Below are 20,860 nucleotides of genomic sequence, written 5' to 3' on the forward strand. Positions count from 1 at the left end.
GTGCTGTGGAGCCTTGATGAGTTGCAGTGCATCTTTTTTTTAAATAAATTTAGAGTACACAATTAATTATTTCCAATTAAGGGGCAATTTAACGTGGCCAATCCACCTACACTGCACATCTTTGGGATGTGGGGGTGAAACCCACGCAAACACGGGGAGAATGTGCAATCTCCACACAGACAGTGATCAAGAACCGGGATCGAACCTGGGACCTCGGTGCCATGAGGCAGCAGGGCTAACCCACTGCGCCACTATGCTGCCCTGAGTTGCAGTGCACCTTGTCGATTGTACACGCTGTTGCCACTGAGAGTCGATGGTGGAAGGGAGTGAGTGTTTAAAGTGGTGGACGGGGTTCTTCAAGTGGCCTTCTTTGTTCTGGGTGGTGTTGAGACTCTTGAAGATCGTTGGAGCTGTGCTCGTCGGCAAGTGAATACTATTCCATCACTACTGAGTTGTGTCTTTAGATGGTTGTGTCTCTCGCTCGCGCGCACTCTCTCTCTCTCTCTCATGTCTGGAACTTGTCTGGCTTGAGGGTTAATGAATGTACAAATCATTTGATGCATTGTATGTTAATATGTGAGCAGGTGTTGCTTCATGTTAAACTCATACTGCATCACCGTGTACAGGTTGAAAACCCTTTATCCGAAATGGTTGGGGCCAAATGTGTATCAGGTTTTGGAATTTATCAGATTTTGGAATATACTGCACATGTGTGGCGTGCTTTGGGAGCTGTGCTTGTGTGGTGAGGACTGCATGTGCGGAACCTTGGCAACTGCGCATGTGTGGCGTGCGTTGGGAACTGCACATCGCCCGGGAGCTTTGTAGGATTTCCCACTCGTGACGTCACGGCACATTTTTAAAAAAAAAGTGGCTTTTGATATTTTTCGGAGTTTCGGATACGGATGCTCAACCTACAGTACATTACGTATTTCTCACTGTCATCATGTCCAACAACAAATTAGTTGCCAAACCACCTTGCATTGATGCCAGATATACTCCCTCTAGACAGTATGATTTACTTGCATTCTACAGTTGGAGGCAATTACAGGTATTTGCCACCTTGTCTAAAGAATCATGTATGTTTTTGGGAGGCAAAATTGCAGTTTCCAAGGTTTGGTTTGTACTAAAATACAAGTATGAGCTCACAGAAGGGGCTGTGATTAGCACTGCTGCCTATGACGCTGAGGACCATGGTTTGATCCCGTCCCCGGGTAACTGTCTGTGTGTAGAGTTTGCGCATTCTCCATGTGTCCTTGTGGGTTTCACCCCCACAACCCAAGGATGTGCAGGTTAGGTGGATTGGCCACGCTAAATTGCCCCCTTACTTTTAAAAATTTATTATTTTTTTATTATGAGTTCACAGAGAACATTGTGGAAATGAAGTAAGTAGTTTGTTAGCTACATGTTTCAGGAAGCTTTTCAGTTGACTGAATTGTGCAAATGTCACAATAACCGTAGTCCCTTCCCTAGAATGATTTGTTCTACCCCATCTCTATTTGCTTTACCATGCTTTATGCCTTTTATGTGCTGAATAACTGGGTTTTCATGGATTTTTTATGAGAGTCTCTCTCAAACTGATGCAGAAATAAGTATTGCACTGTTTTTGCCCAGAAGCAAGATGTTAAAATTGTTCATCTTTATCTTGCTGTAATGTAAAGTGCCACAACCCTATTGGTGGTTAAAAAATCTCCAAATTGCTGAATATGGATCTCTCCAATGAATCACAGGAATATTTGGAGCTGGCTGATTATGTACATTTTGTATATATTTTTCTCATCCATTTCAAAGCCAAACCTTGTGTTTTGCATGTTCATTGCCCAGCAAAAAGCAAATATATAATAATAGCTTTCCATAAACCACTATTTGGAAAGCGCATGAATGTGCAGTTATAGCTTCATTTGGAGAATTGTAATCAGAATTGCTGTGGACTTGTTGCATCTTGGCTCTAGAACATAAGAACTAGGAGTAGGCCATCTGGCCCCTCGAGCCTGCTCCACCATTCAATGAGATCATGGCTGATCTTTTGTGGACTCAGCTCCACTTCCGGCCTGAACACCATAACCCTTAATCCCTTTATTCTTCAAAAAACTATCTATCTTTATCTTTAAAAACATTTAATGAAGGAGCCTCTACTGCTTCACTGGGCAAGGAATTCCATAGATTCACAACCATTTGGGTGAAGAGGTTCCTCCTAAACTCAGTCCTAAATCTACTTCCCCTTATTTTGAGGATATGCCCCCTAGTTCTGCTTTCACCCGTCAGTGGAAACAACCTGCCCGCATCTATCCTATCCCCTTCATAATTTTATATGTTTCTATAAGATCCCCACTCATTCTTCTAAATTCCAACGAGTACAGTCCCAGTCTACTCAACCTCTCCTCATAATCCAACCCCTTCAGCTCTGGTATTAACCTAGTGAATCTCCTCTGCATACCCTCCAGTGCCAGTACGTCCTTTCTCAAGTAAGGAGACCAAAACTGAACACCATACTCCATGTGTGGCCTCACTAACACCTTATACAATTGCAGCATAACCTCCCTAGTCTTAAACTCCATCCCTCTAGCAATGAAGGACAAAATTCCATTTGCCTTCTTAATCACCTGTTGCACCTGTAAACCAACTTTTTGCGACTCATGCACTAGCGCACCCAGGTCCCTCTGCACAGCAGCAGGTTTTAATATTTTATCATTTTAAATAATAATCCCTTTTGCTGTTATTCCTACCAAAATGGATAACCTCACATTTGTCAACATTGTATTCCATCTACCCGACCCTAGCCCATTCACTTAACCTATCCAAATCCCTCTGCAGACCTCCTCTGCACTTTTTGCATTACCACTCATCTTAGTGTCGTCTGCAAACTTGGACACATTGCCCTTGGTCCCCAACTCCAAATCATCTATGTAAATTGTCAACAATTGTGGGCCCAACACTGATCCCTGAGGGACACCACTAGCTGCTGATTGCCAACCAGAGAAACACTCGTTAATCCCCACTCTTTGCTTTCTATTAATTAACCAATCCTCTATCCATGCTACTACTTTCCCCTTAATGCCATGCATCTTTATCTTATGCAGCAACCTTTTGTGTGGCACCTTGTCAAAGGATTTCTGGAAATCCAGATATACTACATCCATTGGCTCCCCGTTATCTACCGCACTGGTAATGTCCTCAAACAATTCCACTAAATTAGTTAGGCACGACCTGCCCTTTATGAACCCATGGTGCGTCTGCCCAATGGGACAATTTCCATCCAGATGCCTCGCTATTTCTTCCTTGATGATAGACTCCAGCATCTTCCCTACTACCGAAGTTAAGCTCACTGGCCTATAATTACCCGCTTTCTGCCTACCTCCTTTTTTAAACAGTGGTGTCACGGTTGCTAATTTCCAATCCGCCGGGACCACCCCAGAGTCTAGTAAATTTTGGTAAATAATCACTAGTGCATTTGCAATTTCCCTAGCCATCTCTTTTAGCACTCTGGGATGCATTCCATCAGGGCCAGGAGACATGTCTACCTTTAGCCCCATTAGCTTGCCCATCACTACCTCCTTAGTGATAACAATCCTCTCAAGGTCCTCACCTGTCATAGCCTCATTTCTATTAGTCACTGGCATGTTGTTTGTGTCTTCCACTGTGAAGACCGACCCCAAAAAACCTGTTCAGTTCCTCAGCCATTTCCTCATCTCCCATTATTAAACCTCCCTTCTCATCCTCTAAAGGACCAATATTTACCTGAGCCGCTCTTTTTTGTTTTATATATTTGTAGAAACTTTTATTATCTGTTTTTATATTCTGAGCAAGTTTACTCTCATAATCTATCTTACTCTTCTTTATAGCTTTTTTAGTAGCTTTCTGTTCCCTCTAGTCTCCCACTAATCTTTGCTACTTTGTATGCTATTTCCTTCAATTTGATACTCTCCCTTATTTCCTTAGATATCCACAGTCGATTTTCCCTCTTTCTACCGTCCTTCCTTTTTGTTGGTATAAACCTTTGCTGAGCACTGTGAAAAATCGCTTGGAAGGTTCTCCACTGTTCCTCAACTGTTTCACCATAAAGTCTTTGCTCCCAGTCTACCTTAGCTAGTTCTTCTCTCATCCCATTGTAATCTCCTTTGTTTAAGCACAAAACACTAGTGTTTGATTTTAGCTTCTCACCTTCTCTACTTGCAGTCTATAGCACCAAGTGGTTCTGGAAGACAAACATGACATGTAAATTTGCTGTCTCACATTCCATCAGCCACTTCTTGCGATATGCAAGCTGCCAAACTAAGGACCAAAATAAATGAAGCTTTGTGGTATACGTGGGAGGTTGATTGTGATTGCGATTTTCCTCTGTTAATTTGATCTCCTTTAATACATTTATAGATTCAACCTTGTATAATTTGAGCTTATTCATAAATATGACTTCCAAATATAATAAACTACGATATATCTACAATTTTAATGGAAGAAAAGAGTTAGTAATGCTTACAGTTATAACTTGTGAAATAAGATCTGAGAAGAGAATAATGCGAAGAGTTAGAAATTGTTTTTCTTTGTACAGTGGATATTGTAACTGCTCCTGGCATCCAGAAAACAAACTTACTTGATTCGTAGCATTTATTTTGACGTTATGTGGGCTGTCTCCATTATCTATATCGATGCAGCAAAATTAGAATGTAATTTTTCTTTTTTTCTTCATGCGGTACACAGCGAGTATAATAACTTGAACATACAGTAGAATTAAAGTTCACAATATGCTGTCGTAATAGCCTAATAAGAGTGATGATGGACTGTTCTTAAAAATTATAATGCTGTTCAATCTGTTCAAAATGCTTGAATTTGGTAATAGTGGTAATGAATCTTATCGTCTAAACTGTTATGTATGTTTACTACCAATTTTGGTACTATAGGCCTACTAAAAGTAATGCTGAAATTGAAACAGTTGTGGTTTTCACAGTCAAAATGGATGGCTGTGAAATTTTCACATGCCAACCAAAAAGTCCTTCTAAAATGCTAATCCTCCATTGAACGATGGGGCTTTTTGTATTTCTGACCATGCATAATGTGTAACACAGAATTCTTTGTTTTGTAGGTCCAAATCTGATGACTTGTCAACTGCTATTCTGAAGCAGAAGCACAGACCCAATCGACTAATTGTTGATGAAGCAATTAATGAAGACAACAGCGTGGTTTCGTTGTCTCAGGTATTCTATTGGTAGTGCAGGTGTAGCCCGCAAATATTCATTAAATCTGTTAAAGATCTAGGCTTAAATATTTCCTTTCTAATGTTCTTTCTTTATGGTGTCTCTTGAAATGTACTATAATGTTTCAAGTGAAGTTGTGCAGTAACCCAAAAGTTCCCATGCAGACCCGTACAAACAAAATCTAAAGGAGCTGTGCACTATTACAGGTTCCAAGGACAGCAGTAGCCCAACAATCCCCTCTTGCGTAGACATTCTTCTTGATGTGTGACCTTGTATATTGCTTGTGGGTATGAATTATCTAACTCACCTTGCCCATGTTTTCCAGCTGTAGTCGTCAGTAAAGACCCCTGCTTCCCCGAAGCTATGGGATGCCATAATATCCGATAGCATGCAGGTTGAATTTGGCTTGTGAAGCAGTGGCAAACCTGGGCCACTTCGATTTTGTTTCGCTCTATACTACTTTGCTATTCATCTGCTCATTATGCTAAAATGAGCAAATTAAACATTTTTATTAACAAAGTACAATGCAATGATTGGGGTGAATAAGCTATTAGAATGTACAATCACCAAAAGCAATTCCTGTAAGTTGTGCAAAATTGTAGAAAATGTATGATTCAAGAGGAGGCAGTTTGGTTCGTCAGATCTGTGACTGCTTCACAAGCCAAATTTAACCTGCATACTATCGGATATTATCCCATAGATTAGGGGCGAGGAGGGTGAAGGAGGAGTGGAAGCAAAAGCCAGCTCTTTACTGACATTACATCTGTGACAGTCGAGAAGAGCTACCCAGCCTCATCCCATCTTTCTGCACTTGCTCCATTATCTGCAGGTCGCAGCTCTTCAAATCGGCATCCAAGTACTTTTAAATGTAGTGAGAGTTTTGGCCTCTACCACCCTTTTAGGCAGTGAGTTCCAGGACCCAACCATCTTCTGTGGAAAATGTTTTCTAATTTTCTCTCCAACCTTTCTATGAATTATTTTAAACCTATACCTCCTAGCATTTGATACCTTTGCTAAGGTAAATAGCCATCCCTCTTACTCTATTTAGGCTTCTCATAATTTTATACACCTCAATTCAGTCACTGCTCAACCTGCTCTGTTTAGTAAAAACAGTCAATCCAAGCCAAAGATCAGCCATGATTGTATTAAATGGTGGAGCAGGCTCGTTTCACTGTATTGTCTATTCCTGTTCATACTAATGTTTTCTTTCCTTGCAGCTAAAATTTTCCAGTGATGGCAACATCCTTGTAAATCTTCTTTTGTACTTTCTCCAGCGCAAATCATATCTCTTGAAATGTGGTGATCAGAACTGTGCACAGTACTCAAGCTTGTGGTCCAACTAGGGTTGTATACACTCCTTGCATAACCTCCCTACTCTGATATTCTGTGCCTCGGCTAGAAAGTATGCCTTTGCTCTCTTAACCACATTATCGACTTGTCCCGCTACTTTTAAGGAATGGTGGACACAGGCGCTGAGGTTTCTCTGTTCCTCCACACCAATTAGTATCTCCCATTTATTGTATATTCCCTTGTCATGTTTCATCTCCCAAAATGCATTGCCTCACACTTCTCAAGATTGAATTCCATTTTTCTGCCCAACTAATAATTTACCCCAAGCTGTCTGCTGAGTGGCACCTTTTCAAAAAAGCCTTGCTAAAATCCATATCTAAACATCTATCGTGACAGATCCATGCTGCCTTTCCTAATTTGCCTTTTGTCTTTCTAAATGAAGGTTTATATACTGCTTTTCAAAATTGATTTGGATTTGTTGGACCTGCTTGAGGACGGAATATTTTCAGGATTATGAGGGTGGGATGGGGGGGGCTGCATCTGAGTGTATCTAAGGGCTTGTAAGTGCCTTGTCCTAGAAGCGGGGTTGGTGGCTGTCTTGGTCGGGACCTGGCCCCGAGCAGACCGGAGGTGGCGACTGTTGTCTTTTATCTGTAGGAATTGGTGACAGTCGAGGGGGGGGGGGGGGGGGATTTTTTTTTCTCTTCAAGGAAAGGGGTTTGTAAACGGTATTTAATTTGTATGGATCTGTTTATCTTGTGTTTTATAAAATTCAAACTTTAATAAAACTTTTTTAAAAAATTGATTTGAATAATTTGCCCACAACAGTGATAAGATGAAAAAGTTTTTATGCAATTCATGGTTAGGATCTGAAATGCTCAGTCTGAGAGTCTGATCAAATGAGAATTGAATAATTATCTCCGGTGAAAGCATTTTCAGTGCCGTGGGGAAATGGGTCGACGTGAAGTTGCTCTTGCAGAGAACCAGTATAGATGCAGCAGGCCAAGTGGCTGTCTCGGTTCTGTTACCATTTTGCAATTCTAACCACTTTACAGACCCATAATTCCTCTCTTTTTAAATAATGGCACTATATTGACAATCCTCTGGCACCACCCCTGGAGGCAGTGAATATTGTAAAATGATGTCAGAGCCGCTGAATTCCCTTTTTAAAAATACTGTATATATTTTATATGAGCCTTTTATATTTGTGCTCTCTCTATGTTTTGCCCATCAAACATTTCACACCTTTCCTCCATAACTATGTTCATCAGCTCCCTCTTTTGTGAAGGTAAGCACAAAGTATTCATTTAAGAACCGTAACTTACGGGACTTGCGGTGGCAGCATGTCATAGAATTTACAGTGCAGAAGGAGGCCACCCGGCCCATTGAGTCTGCACCGGCTCCTGGAAAGAGCACCCTACCCAAGGTCAACACCTCCACCCTATCCCTACAACCCAGAAACCCCACCCAACACTATGTAGATGGAAGTCGCATGTTGGGTAGCTCCTGCTCGAGGCTCTGGTTTCTGGAGTTTAATGCCCGGTTCCAGGGGCAGTTTTTGAATAAGCTGGTGCAGGAAGACAGGGGTGGGGAATGTCAAAGACCCAGAAAAACTTTGCTCGGAAGAAGGGGGTGAGTATAAGTTTGCCGTCGAATGAACAGGGCAGCCCGGCAGCAGGAAAGATGACGGAGGTGGGATTGCTGGGTGGGTGGGTGGGTGGGTGGGGCCGCACCCTTCACAGTGGAAACTCTGACCGAGGAGATGGTGGGATAATTTGAGAGGCAGTTCACCAAGCACATGGTGATGCGAAAGGACATGATGGCTGCGATGAAGGAGTTGGTGGTGGAGGCGATGGGCCCTGCTGAAGGCAGCGATGTTGAAGACATTGACTGAGGGAGCAAGGAGAGAAGTTGAAGGAGTGGAGGAAGCTCTGTTGCACATAGTGACTAGTTTACCTCAATGGGTGAGGAGCTGCGGAGGGTGGTGGAGGCCATCAAAGGACTCCGAGCCAAGGTGGAGGACCTGGAGAATAGGTCAAGGCTGCAGAATAGTGGGCTTGCCAGAGTGGGTGGAAGGCCCCTAGGCCAACTGAGTACTTCGCAAAGATGCTGGAGGAGTTGTTGGGTAGGGGGAAGAACCCTCCTGGTATGAACTGAGCAGGGCTCACCAGTGGCTCAAGCCGAAGGCCAATGAGCAGCCAAGGGCTGTCCTAATTTGTTTCCACAATTCCATGTTGGGGAAAAGATCCTGAGTTGGGCAAAGCAAAGGCTTGAGGTGAAGTGGGAAGGAGCTGGTATTCGTATATACCAGGACTTAACTGTGGAGCTGTGAAATGGCGGGCGGCCTTTTGTTGGGGCAAGACGGCACTCTTCAGCAATGGTGTAATGTTTGGCGTGGTCTACCCAGCAAAGCTGACGGTGACCTACAATTCGAGGGATTTCTACTTCGAGACAGTGGATGCAGAGAAGGTGTTGGTGAAAGCTGAAGGACTGGGGTTGAAATAAGAGGGGTGGCGCGGGGCACAGAGGTTAGCACTGCTGCATCACAGCACCAGGGACCCAGGTGGGAATGGGGTTTGGCTTCGGACTGAAGGGTGAAATGTTGTGTACAGCCTTATCTCTTGTTTCAGGATGCGTAATTGTTTTGTATTTGTGGGGGTTTGTTTTTCCCCCCCCGGTACATAAAGTGTACTCCGGAACAGACTTTTTCATGCTGGGGAAGGAGTTATTGGTAGGGGTTAATGGGTCGGAGTATTCAGCGAAATTAATTTTGGACCATGCGTTGCATTGGGTGGATGTGGTTCTGGAGAAGGGGATGGCTCCAAGGCTGGGGTGGAGAATGGACGTGGAGTTAGGGGACCGGAGTTTTTGCGACATGATTGGGAAGATGATCGAAGAATATGTGGGGTTTAATTGCACGGGGAAGTTCTGAAGTCAAACGCGAGGGTGGGGTGGGGGGTTGATTTCATTCAAGGCTAAGATGGACAAGGAGGGGAGAGAGGAGCACCAAAAATTGCTAAGAGGAGATACTGGAGGTGGATAGGAGATACGCGGGGGACCCGATCCTCCTGGCCAGCTTCAGGCGAAGTTCAACCAGTTGTCCGCAGGGAAAGCGGTGCGGCAGTTGAGAAAGGTGAGGGGGAGGAGCATGTGGAGACGGTAGGGCCGGCCAGGTCCAGAGGGAGACAGCGGCGAGGGAGATAGTTCAGTTGTGGGACAAGATGGGGAAGCTGGTGGTGGCCCCTGAGCAGATCAATAAAGTCTTTGAAGAGTTCTTTAAGAAGTCATGTAGGTCAGAGCCACCGGCAGAGGAGCGAGAGATGGGGGGCGTTCCTGGACGGGTTGGATTACCCGAGGTTGGGTGAAATGGATAGGGCAGGCTTGGCGGGGTCGGTAGGGGAGCAGGAAGTCAAGGAGGCAATTGTGAGGATGCGGGCAGGGAAGATGGTGGGACCTGACGGATTCTCAGTGAAATACTGTAAGAAATTTAAGGATAAGTTGGCACCTCTGATGGTGGGAATGTTCAAGGACGCAATAGGTCAGGGTGTCTTGCCACAGACGTTGGACAGTCTTCGATTTCCCTGCTGTTAAAAGAAGGATAAGGACCCGGTGGAATGTGGGTCATATAGACCCATAGACCTATTGAATGTGGATGCTAAGATATTGGCAACGGTTTTGGCTGGAAGGCTCTTTTGAATGTGATTGGAGAGGATCAGACGGAGTTCATGAAGGAAAGGCTGAATGTGAGGAGGCTGCTGAATGTGATCCTGTCTCCGGCGGCGGGATAGGAGAGAGGTGGTGGTGGCACTGGATGCAAAGAAGGCGTTTGATCGGGTAGAGTGGGGTTATTTGATGGCTGTATTGAAAAGATTTGCAATTGGGCTGAGGTTCGCCGCATGGGTACGATTGTTGTACAAGGAGCCAACAAGTGTCTGCACTAATGATATGAACTCGGGGTACTTTGCTCTACAGTACAAGACAAGGGTGTCCTGTGCCCCCCTGCTGTTTGCACTGGCTATCGAGCCTTTGGCCATCACGTTTAGGAGCTCAAGAGTTGTGGAAGGGGATGGGGCGCTGCCATTTTGCCTGGCGGCAACCCACTTTAGGTACCTGGGGCTACAGGTGGCCCGGGATACTATAATTTTACTAGTTTGGTGAGGAATGTGACGTTCAATTTGTCATGGTGGGACAACTTTACTTCTGTCATTGGCGGGCCAGATGCAGGCAGTTAAAATAAATGTGTCGCCACGATTATTGTTCCTATTCCAATGTCTGCCGGTCTTTTGGATGGAATGGAATCATTCAAGGAGGTGAAAAAATGGATCTTGTTTATTGTGGGGAGGAAGGTGTTCAGGATTCGGAATATGGTCTTGCAGACAGGGCGGGGGAGCGGGGGGCTAGTCCTCCCAAAAGTACTGTGCTATTATTGGGTGGCAAATGTGGGGAACGTGCAGGCTGGACTAAGGAGTGGAAAACCCAATGGGTTAAGATGGAGGAGGGCTCGTAGAGGGGGTCGGGGTTGCGAGCACTGGCAACGGCGCCACTCCCGATGGCACTGGGTAAGTTGGGTCCGGTGGTGGTAGTCATTTAATATCTTGAGGCAGTTTAGGCAACATTTTAAGCTGGGTGCCGGGTCGGGGCTGTCGATTGGGGGAATCATGGGCGGGGAGGATGTATCGAGGTTTCGGACATGGGACAAGAGGGGGATTAAGGAAATTAAGGATTTGTTTCTTGGTGGACGGTTCGCGAGCTTGAAGCAGCTGGGAGAGCAGTACGGGTTGGCAGAGGGGGAAGGGTTTAGACACCTCCTCTGGGTTCGAGATTTTACAAGGAGAGGTTTTCCCAACCTTTCCGATAGCGCAGGCCTCCTTGTTGCTGGAGGCGGTGCTGTCAGTGAGGAGGTCATATTGGCGATCCATGGGAGGATCTGGAGGAGGACAGGGTGTCAATGGAGGGGATTAAGGCGATGTGGGAGGAAGAGCTGGGGGGGGGGGGGGGGGGGGGGGGTAGCGATGGAAGAGGGACTGTGGTGTGAGGTGCTGTGGAGGGTGCATGTCTCAACCTTGTGCGAGGCTGTGGCTGATACAGCTGACAGTCGTGTATAGGGCGCACCTCTCAAAGTCAAAGATGAGCTGGCTGTTTGAGGGGTGGAGGATGTCTGTGAGCGATGTGGGAGAGGCCCCTCAAACCACATTCATATGTTTTGGTCTGCCCGAAGCCGGAAAAGCATTGGCGGGAGGTATTTAGCACAATCTCGGGGGTTTGCATGCGCACGTGGAGCCTGGTCTCCTAGAAGCCAACTTTGGGGTGTCGGACCAGCCCAAGTTGCAGGCAGGTGAGGGGGCAGACATTTTAGCCTTTGTCTCGCTGATCCCTCGTAGGCGAGTCCTGTTGGGGTGGAGATCTCTCTGCCCTGTGTCAATCTTAAATTGGCACCCCTTTATTCCGAGACTGTGTCCTTTGGTCCTAGACTGTCCCATGAGGGGAAACATCCCCTCCACGTTTACCCTGTCACGCCCCTAAAATATCCTATATATTTTAATGAAATCACCTTTCATTCATTTAAATTCCAATGAATAGATCCCAACCTGTTTAACCATTCCTCATAAGACAATCCATCCACAATGGGGATCATCCTAGTGAAGCTTTTCTGAACCGCCTCCAATGAAATAATATCTTTCCTTAAATAAGGGGACCAAAACTGCTCAACAGTACTCCAGGTGTGGTCTTATCAGTACCTTGTGCAGTTGCAGCAAGACTTCCCTACTCCAATCCCTTGAAATACGGGCCAACATTCCATTAGCGTTCCTGAGTGGCATACCACTTGTTACATCCTGCCAACCAGTAAGAGACTCCTATATCCCTACCTTGTTTCTTGTTGGCTAGGCAATCTTCTATCAATGCCAGTGTTGCCCCCTATGCCATGAACTTTCATTTTCTGCAATAACCTTTGATGTGGCACCTTATCAGTTTTGAACTGTGAAATATTAATCTGTAATTTGGTGTCCTTTTATCTGTGTCCATTTTTTGTTATATTTGTATTTTATTGTTTCACTGCTTTGGCTCTTGCTTCACCACCCAAACATTGTGCATTGTGACCCATCCAAAAAATAGCATTCCAACTTCCACAAGTTGGTCACTTTGTGTATGTTTGGCTGGCATGCACAAATTTGTTATACAGCTAGAACAGCAGTTCTTTTGTTCTTGAAATAAGGGAAATGTTTTGTGGCATCATGTGAATTGTAATCTATTTTGTCAGACCATAGGAACCATAGGGGCTATTTGAATATTTAAAATGGGCTCCTGCTAACTGTGAGAAACTGATTACAGTCTTCAAGTAAGCATGTGTGGAACATGACATTTTCGCTTTCTCCTTTTTGAGACCTAACCAGTGGACCTTAAAGGAATTGCTCAAAGCCACTCAATTTTTTTTTTTTTGCTGTGAGTTTTGTGAGAGTGCTTCACTGAGTCCCTCAAATGTGTTGTCCATAGAATCATAGAATCTCTGCAGTGCAGGAGGAGGCCATTTGGACCCTCTGAAAGAGCACCCTACAGAGGCCCACACTCTCGCCCTAACCCCAAAACCCCACCTAACCTGTACATCCCTGGACGCCAAAGGGGCAATTGTATCATAAATAATTGCAGAAATTCCCATTTTCATATTGCAAAAAATTGCAATTTTTGCAAGGAATGCAACCACTGGCGTATTCCAGTTTGGAGGATTAGAACAAAATTCTGAATTTAGTTTTACCAAAATATTCTGCTTAAATATGCTATCTTACAAAGAGTTTATTTAACAAATTTTTAAAAACAAGCAGCTGTTGATATATGGAGCCAGATGTAATTAGCATTAAAGAACTGATTTTCCCTAACTTAGGTGTAACTTTTCCAGGACAGATTAAATAAATTATTTCTGGGGAGATTTGTTAGAAAATTTTTCAAAAATCCTTTCTTTTTTCGATCTCCCAGTAAATTTGCTTTGCAACATTAGCACCTTAAACTGTGAACAATGACTTGAGATTTGCCTTGGGGCAGCACGGTAACACAAGTGCATAGCACTGTGGCTTCACACCGCCAGGGTCCCAGGTTCGATTCCCCGCTGGATCACGGTCTGTGCGGAGTCTGCACGTTCTCCCCTTGTCTGCGTGTGTTTCCTCCGGATGCTCTGGTTTCCTCCCACAGTCCAAAGGCGTGCAAGTTAGGTGGATTGGCCATGATAAATTGCCCTTCGTGACCAAAAAGGTTCGATGGGGTTACGGGGGTAGGGTGGCTTAAGTGGGTCGGTGCAGACCCGAAGGGCCGAATGGCCTCCTTCTGCACTGTATGTTCTATGTTCTATTTGCTAAAAAAATTAACAATTTTATGGTTATTTCTCATTAACTGAACTAAAATCTATTATTTGACAGGCGAAGATGGATGAACTTCAACTTTTCAGAGGCGATACAGTATTGCTGAAAGGAAAGAAGAGACGGGAGACGGTTTGCATTGTTCTATCAGATGATACATGTTCAGATGAGAAAGTTCGCATGAACAGGGTTGTGCGCAACAACTTAAGAGTCAGACTGGGTGACATTGTGAGGTAAACATTTATCTGTTTGGGAAAAGAAAACATTCAATCCAGAAATAACAGTTCTCAATTGGGGACAATCTAATTTTACTCAGCTGAGAAGTGATTTGGCTAAAATGGACTGGAAACCGCAACTTGAAACTAACTCAGTGCCAGATCAGTGACAGACATTCAAAGAAAAGATATTAAGAGTTCAGAGCAAGTATGTTCCCTTTAAAGAAAAAGGGTGAGACTAACAAATCTAGAGGCCTCCAGAATATCAGGGGGCGCAAAAGAGAGGAGAAAGGGAAGGAAAGCTTGTATCATGCAGAGAGCTCGATACTGCAGAAGACATGGAGGAGTGTAAAAGGTATAGGGTGAAATTAAAAGGAACATTGGGAAAGAAAAATGAGGGTATGACAAAATATTTCCAGGTAAATTGAAAACCCAAAGATTTTTAATGCATAAAGAGAAGGGGGATAATTAAAGAAAGAGTAGGATCTATGTGAGTAATCGGTATGTGGAGGCGGAGGACATGGTTTTGTCTCTGAATGAATACTCTGTGTCTGTTTACATAAAAGAGTGGGCCGATACAGACATTGCAATCCGAGGAAGACTGAATTATTAGATGAAATTAACGTAGTGAGAGAGTAAGTTTTCTGGGATTTAACATCTTTGGAAGTGAATAAATCCGAGGTCTAGACCAATGTAACCTAGCTATTGATAGAAGCAAGACAAGAAATGATGGTGGCTCTGACCATCATTTTCCAATCCTCTCTGCCTGCAGGTGTTGTGCCAGAGGACGGGAGCACAGTTAACATTGTACCATTGGTTAAAGAGGGATAAAGGGATAAAATGAAATGAAAATCACTTCTTGTCACAAGTCGGGTTCAAATGTGAAGTTGCTGTGAAAAGCCCCTAGTCGCCACATTCCGGCGCCTGTTTGGGGAGGCTGGTACGGGAATTCAACCTGCACTGCTCGCCTTGTTCTGCTTTACAAGCCAGCTGTTTAGCCCCTGGTGAGTAATTATGGACTAGTCAGCCTAAATTGAGTGGTGGGAATGTTATTCGAAAAATATCGGCTGGATTCTCCGGTCATCGAGCCACATGTTTTTTGGTGGTGTTGGCGGCGAGATTCTCTCCCCATTGCTTGTCAATAGGATTTCTCATTGGTGCCACCCCACGCCACCGGGAAACCCACGGGTGGGGGTGCGCTTCTGGCAGGGAAAAGAGAATCCCAGCAGCCAGAGAATTCTGGCCATTGTGTGGGACAGGATAAATCTTAATTGAGAAGGACACCGATTAATCAAAGACAGTCCGCATGGATTTGTTAAGGTAGTGTTTGACTAGCATTTTTTGAGGAGCTAACAAGAAAGGTTAATGAGGGTAATGATTTCGGGTAGCACAGTGGGTAGCACTGTTGCTTCACAGCTCCAGGGTCCCAGGTTCGATTCCCGGCTTGGGTCTCTGTCTGTGTGGAGTCTGCACATTCTCCTTGTGTCTGCGTGGGTTTCCTCCACGTCCTCCAGTTTCCTCGCACAAATCATGAAAGATGTGCTGTTGGGTGATTTGAACATTCTGAATTCTCCCTCACCCGAACAGGCGCCGGAATGTGGCGACTAGGGGCTTTTCATAGTAACTTCATTGCAGTGTTAATGTAAGCATACTTGTGGCAATAAAGATTATTATTATTTGGTAACGTTTGTATGGATTTTAGAAAGGCTTATGATAAGGTTCCATATGACAAACTGGTTATGAAATTAAAAGCTAATGACACCAAGGAAAAATGGCAAGCTGGATCCAAAGTTTGCTCAGTAGGCAGGAAGTAAAGGGTAATGGCTGATGGTGGTTTATGACTGGTGGGCTCTTTCATGTAGTGTCTCACAGGATTCTGTACTAGGTTTCTGGCTTGTCATAATGGGTATCAATGATTTGAATGTAGAAGACACAATTAAGAAGTTTAGAAACTATACTATAATTGGTCAAGTGGATGAAGATGTAAGCTGAAGGAAGATACAAATGGACTAGTCAGGTATGTGGGGCAATGGCAATTTGTGTTACATCCAGAGAAGTTTCAGGTATTGCATTTGGGGAAGGCTAACCAGGGAAGGGAATACGCAATAAATCATAGCATATTGCAGAGTATAGGACAGAATGACCTTAAGAGTGCATGCCCTTCAAATCCCTGAAGTTGACCTGACACATTGATGTGGTGGCTAAGGCATATGGGGTACTTGCCTTCATCAGGCAAGGTATAGAATATATGAGCTGGGAGGTTATGGAACTCTAAAACACTAGTTAGACCGCAGCTGGAGTACTGTGTGTAGTTATTGTCACCACACTATAGGAAACGTGTGATTGCGCTAGTCAGGGTACAGAGGAGACTTATGAGGATGTTGGCTGGTCTAGAGAACTTTTAAGTATGTGGAAAGATTGGATAGGCTTGGAGAAAGAAGGCTGAGGACAGATCTAATTGAGGTGTTTGAAATTCTGTATGGCTTTGATAGAGTGGATACAGAGAGAATGTTTCCTCTTGTGGGGAAGAGCATAACTAGAGGCCAATCATACCATAGTCGCCAAAAAATTACAATTGATCAAGGAGGCATTTGACTGAATGTCCTATCCAGCGACCCGAGCAGAACTGAAGTCCATGGGAATTGGGGAGGAGAGAGGAAGTGTCCTGCAGTCAGTTCTTGTTGGAAAAAAATAATGATAGCACAGGTAAAAGTATAAGTTCATTGGTTGGTAAGAAACTGCTGTTGGGGATTGTCTACAAATTGCTGTACATCAGAAAAATATATTTTCTTTACAGACAAGTAATTGTACTTGGATCTAACTGAGAAAGCTACGGCTAATATAGGCTATCAAAATTAGCATAAAGGAAGGAAAATTAAGACCTAGAGTAAGGTCCTCAAAGATTATGGCATGGTCTTTGCATTGCAGCGGGAGTGTTTGGAGTGAAATAGGGTCCCAAGCATAATTAAGTTCTCTAAGGGGAGGAACTAATGAGCTTCAACTAAAGGGAAATCTTGGCAGCGAAGTACTCAGCCATGATATGCTCCTGCTGCACCATGTGGGACTTCGCCAGTGTCCCTGATGACCGTACATGCAGTTACTGATAACCATATTTTGGAGCTGGCGAGGCAGATAGACTCGTTGGGAGGCAGGTACAATGCTGATATCATGGACAGTGTGCTGGTCACACTGCAGGTAAAGACTAAACAGGCAGAAAGTGGATGGGTGACCACCAGTCAGAGTAGAGGAAGGCAGGTAGTGCAGGAGATCCTTCTGACTGTCCCCCTCTCTAACAGGCATACCTTTTTAGCTGTTGTTTTGGGAGAGGCGGGTGGAGTGGGGGGGGGAGACCTCTTGGGATAACAGCGAAGCCTAGTCTGCGGCACTTTGGTCATTCTGCTGCACAAGGTGAGAGGAAGAAAAATGGCAGAACTTTTGTGACTGGATTAAATCGTATGGGGAACAGACGGGCACATCTGCAGACAGATGTGTTGCCTCACTTGTATCAGGGTCTTGAAACGGCTACAGGGCATTCTGAAGGGGGAGGGTGAACAGCCGGTGGTCGTGGTACGTATCGGTACCAGTGACATAGTTTAATATAAGGGATGAGGTCGTACAAGCAGAATATAGAGAGTTAGGAAGGAAACTAAAAAGTAGGACCTCAAAGGTAGTAATCTCAGGATTGCTACCAGTGCCACGTGCTACCGAGAGTAAATATAACAGGATATACCAGATGAATATGTGGCTGGGAAAATGGTGTAGGGGTGAAGGATCCAGATTCTGGGACATTGGCTCTGGTTTTGGGGAAGGTGCGACCAGTTAAAGCAGGACAGGTTGCATCTGGGCAGGGCCAATGTCTTTGGTGGGGAAGCGGGGAGGAGGTTACGGAGGGTTTAAACTAGTGGTGGGGATGAGAACCAGAGCAGGGAGACAGAGGAAGGAGAAACAAGAATAGAAACAAAAGAAGCAAAATTGAAAGGCAGAAAAAACAAGGGCGGGAACAAATGGTATCATAATGCTGGATAGACTAGATGCTAGGAGAATGTTTTCACTGGTTGGGTAATCTAGAGCCAGAGAATGCAGTCTCCGGATACGGAGTAGACAATTTACGACTGAGGTGAGGAAAAGGTCCTTCACTCAAAGGGCAGTGAATCTGTGGAATTCTCTACCATAGAAGGCGGGGGAGGCTAGTCACTGAATGTATTCTGGGAAGTTGTTTTTAGATTTTAATGGCATCGAAGGATTTGAGGACAAAGAGGGAAAAGCCATTAAGTTGGAGGATCAGCCATGATCATGTTTAATGGCGGAACAGGCTTAAAGGGCAGAATGGCCGCCTTCCACTTTCTATGATTCTATATTAAAACCTTCAGCTGGTTGGAGTCATACCTAGCGCAAAGGAAGATGTTGTGTTTGTTGGATGTCAATCATCTCAGTGCCAGGACATCACTGCAGGAGTTCCACCAGATAGTGCCCTAGGCCCAACCAATGTTAGCACTTCATCAATGAATTCCTTCCCTATAAGTTCAGAAGTGGGAATGTTGGCTGATGTTTGTGTAATCATCAGCGTGCAATGTTCAGTACCGTTCATGAGTCTGAAGCAGTCCATGTCCAAATGCAGCAATCCTTGGACAATAACCAGGCTTGAGCTGACAAGTGGCAAGTAAGTCCGCACAAATGCTAGGCAATGATCATCTCCAACAAGAGAGAATCCAACTATTGCCCCATGACATTCAATAGTGTTACCACTGCTGAATTCCCCACTATCAACATCCTGGGGTTTCCATTGACCAAAAACTAAACAAAATACTGTGGCTACAAGAGCAGGCCAGAGGCTGAGACTCCTGCAGCAAATAATTCACCTCCTAACACCAAATCCTGTCCACCACCTACAAAGCACAAGTCAAGAATGTGATCACAGAATCCCTACAGTGCAGAAGGAGGCCATTCGGCCCATCAAGCACACCGACCGTCTGAAAGAGCACCCTACCTAGGCCCATGCCCCCACTCCATCCCAGTAACCCCACCTCAGCTTTTGGACACTAAGGGACAATTTAGCATAGTCAGTCCACTTAACCTGTACATCTTTAGAATACCCCTTTTAAAAAATAAATTTAGAGTACCCAATTCTCTCTTTCCAATTAAGGGGCGATTTAGGGTGGCCAGTCTTCCTATCCTGCACATCTTTGGGTTTGTGGGGGTGAGACCCACGCAGACATGGGGATCTTTGGAATACTCTACACTTGCATGGCCAGTCCATCTTAACTGCACATCTTTGGAATACTCTTCACTTGCCTGGATGAGTGCGGCTCCAACCACATAAGAAGCTTGACACCAGGATAAAGCAGCTTGCTTGAGTGGCACCCCTTGCACAAACATTCACTCCCTCCACCACTGATGCACAGAGGCAGCAGTGTCTATCATCTACAAGATGTACTGCAGGAACTTGCTAAGGCTTCCTAGACAGCACTTTCCAAACCCATGACCGCTACCATCTAGAAGGACAAGGGTAGTGGATACCTGGGAACAGTTCGACCTGGAAGTTCCCCTCCAAGCCACTCAACATCCTGACTTAGAAATATATCGCCATTCCTTCATTGTCGCTGGGTCATAATCCTAGAACACCCTCCCGAACAGCACTGGGTGTACCATCTGGACCTTCTCGAGGACAATTAGGGAAGTGCAATAAATCCGACCAAGCTGGTGATGTCCACATCCCACGATTGAATATTTTTTAAGAAAGAAATCCAACACCCAAAAAGTGGCAGGAATGTGAAATTTACAGATTTATTTAAGCGGATGTTAGACCAGCATTTGAGGGAGACGGTAATAGATGATTGCGGTGATAGGCTTAAATGAGGAAAGCTGGGAGTGGAGCATCAACACCAGCATGGACTGATTGGGCCAAATGGCCTGCTTCTTTATTGTATGTAATTCTGTACAAGGCTACAGTTGTTTTGTATGAATAATGTTGTGCAATTCAGTATGACTTGGTAATTTTAAAATTTTCTTTTGTCTTTAGCATTCAGCCATGCCCAGATGTAAAGTATGGCAAACGGATCCACGTACTTCCTATTGATGACACAGTTGAAGGCATTACTGGAAACTTATTTGAAGTTTATCTCAAGCCCTATTTCCTGGAAGCTTATCGACCAATAAGGAAAGGTGAACTTTTAGTTTTCCCTTGAAAAATATTTTTGGAGCTTTGAATTTTCCTCATAGATAATTTGGCTTGCTTTTTATATTAATGCTTCCTTTGCTTTTGTGATAACAAGGTGTTATGTGAAGGAGATATTAGGAAATTGGATCCAGAAATGGGATCAGATGTAGGCAATTTAAGGGTTAAACAGTCTGAGGGGGAAAAACTGCAAGCATAGAGTAAAAGGTATATGCCTACATCTTGTATGAGGTACATAGTCCTATCTGGACTTAAACTCATTAGTGGTCCGTATGGTGGCACAGTGGTTAGCACTGCTGCCTCACAGCTCCACGATCCGGGGTTCAATTCCAGCTTCAAGTGACTGTGTGGAGTTTGCACTTTCTCCGCGTGTCTGCATGGGTTTGCTCCGGGTGCTCCGGTTTCCTCCCACGGTCCAAAGATGTGCAGGTTAGGTGGATTGGCCATGATAAATTGCCCTTTCGTGTCAAAAAAAAAGGTTAGGTGGGGTTACTGGGTTACGGGAATAAGGTGGAGATGTGGGTTGAAGTAGGGTGCTCTTTCCAAGGGCTGATGCAGACTCGTCTGACCAGCTATTAGCCCATAACAAAGTCTTAATAGCCTCTTTGCCCATCAGTGGGAGGTTACTTGCATACCAATAGCATG

The 20,860-nt window shown here is 44.5% G+C and overlaps 1 protein-coding gene across 2 annotated transcripts in view; it reads left to right on the top strand.

Moving 5' to 3' along the window:
• Positions 1 to 20,860, top strand: part of vcp (valosin containing protein) — a 57,765-nt gene that overhangs the window by 13,688 nt on the left and 23,217 nt on the right. For both annotated transcript variants that reach the window (XM_072497122.1, XM_072497123.1), the window contains exons 2-4: positions 5,078 to 5,189; positions 13,886 to 14,058; positions 20,060 to 20,202. In XM_072497122.1, the coding sequence (XP_072353223.1) occupies positions 5,078 to 5,189; positions 13,886 to 14,058; positions 20,060 to 20,202 (428 nt within the window). The remainder of the gene's footprint in view (positions 1 to 5,077; positions 5,190 to 13,885; positions 14,059 to 20,059; positions 20,203 to 20,860) is intronic.

Source organism: Scyliorhinus torazame, chromosome 3, assembly GCF_047496885.1.
Source record: "Scyliorhinus torazame isolate Kashiwa2021f chromosome 3, sScyTor2.1, whole genome shotgun sequence".
Classification (NCBI taxonomy): domain Eukaryota; kingdom Metazoa; phylum Chordata; class Chondrichthyes; order Carcharhiniformes; family Scyliorhinidae; genus Scyliorhinus; species Scyliorhinus torazame.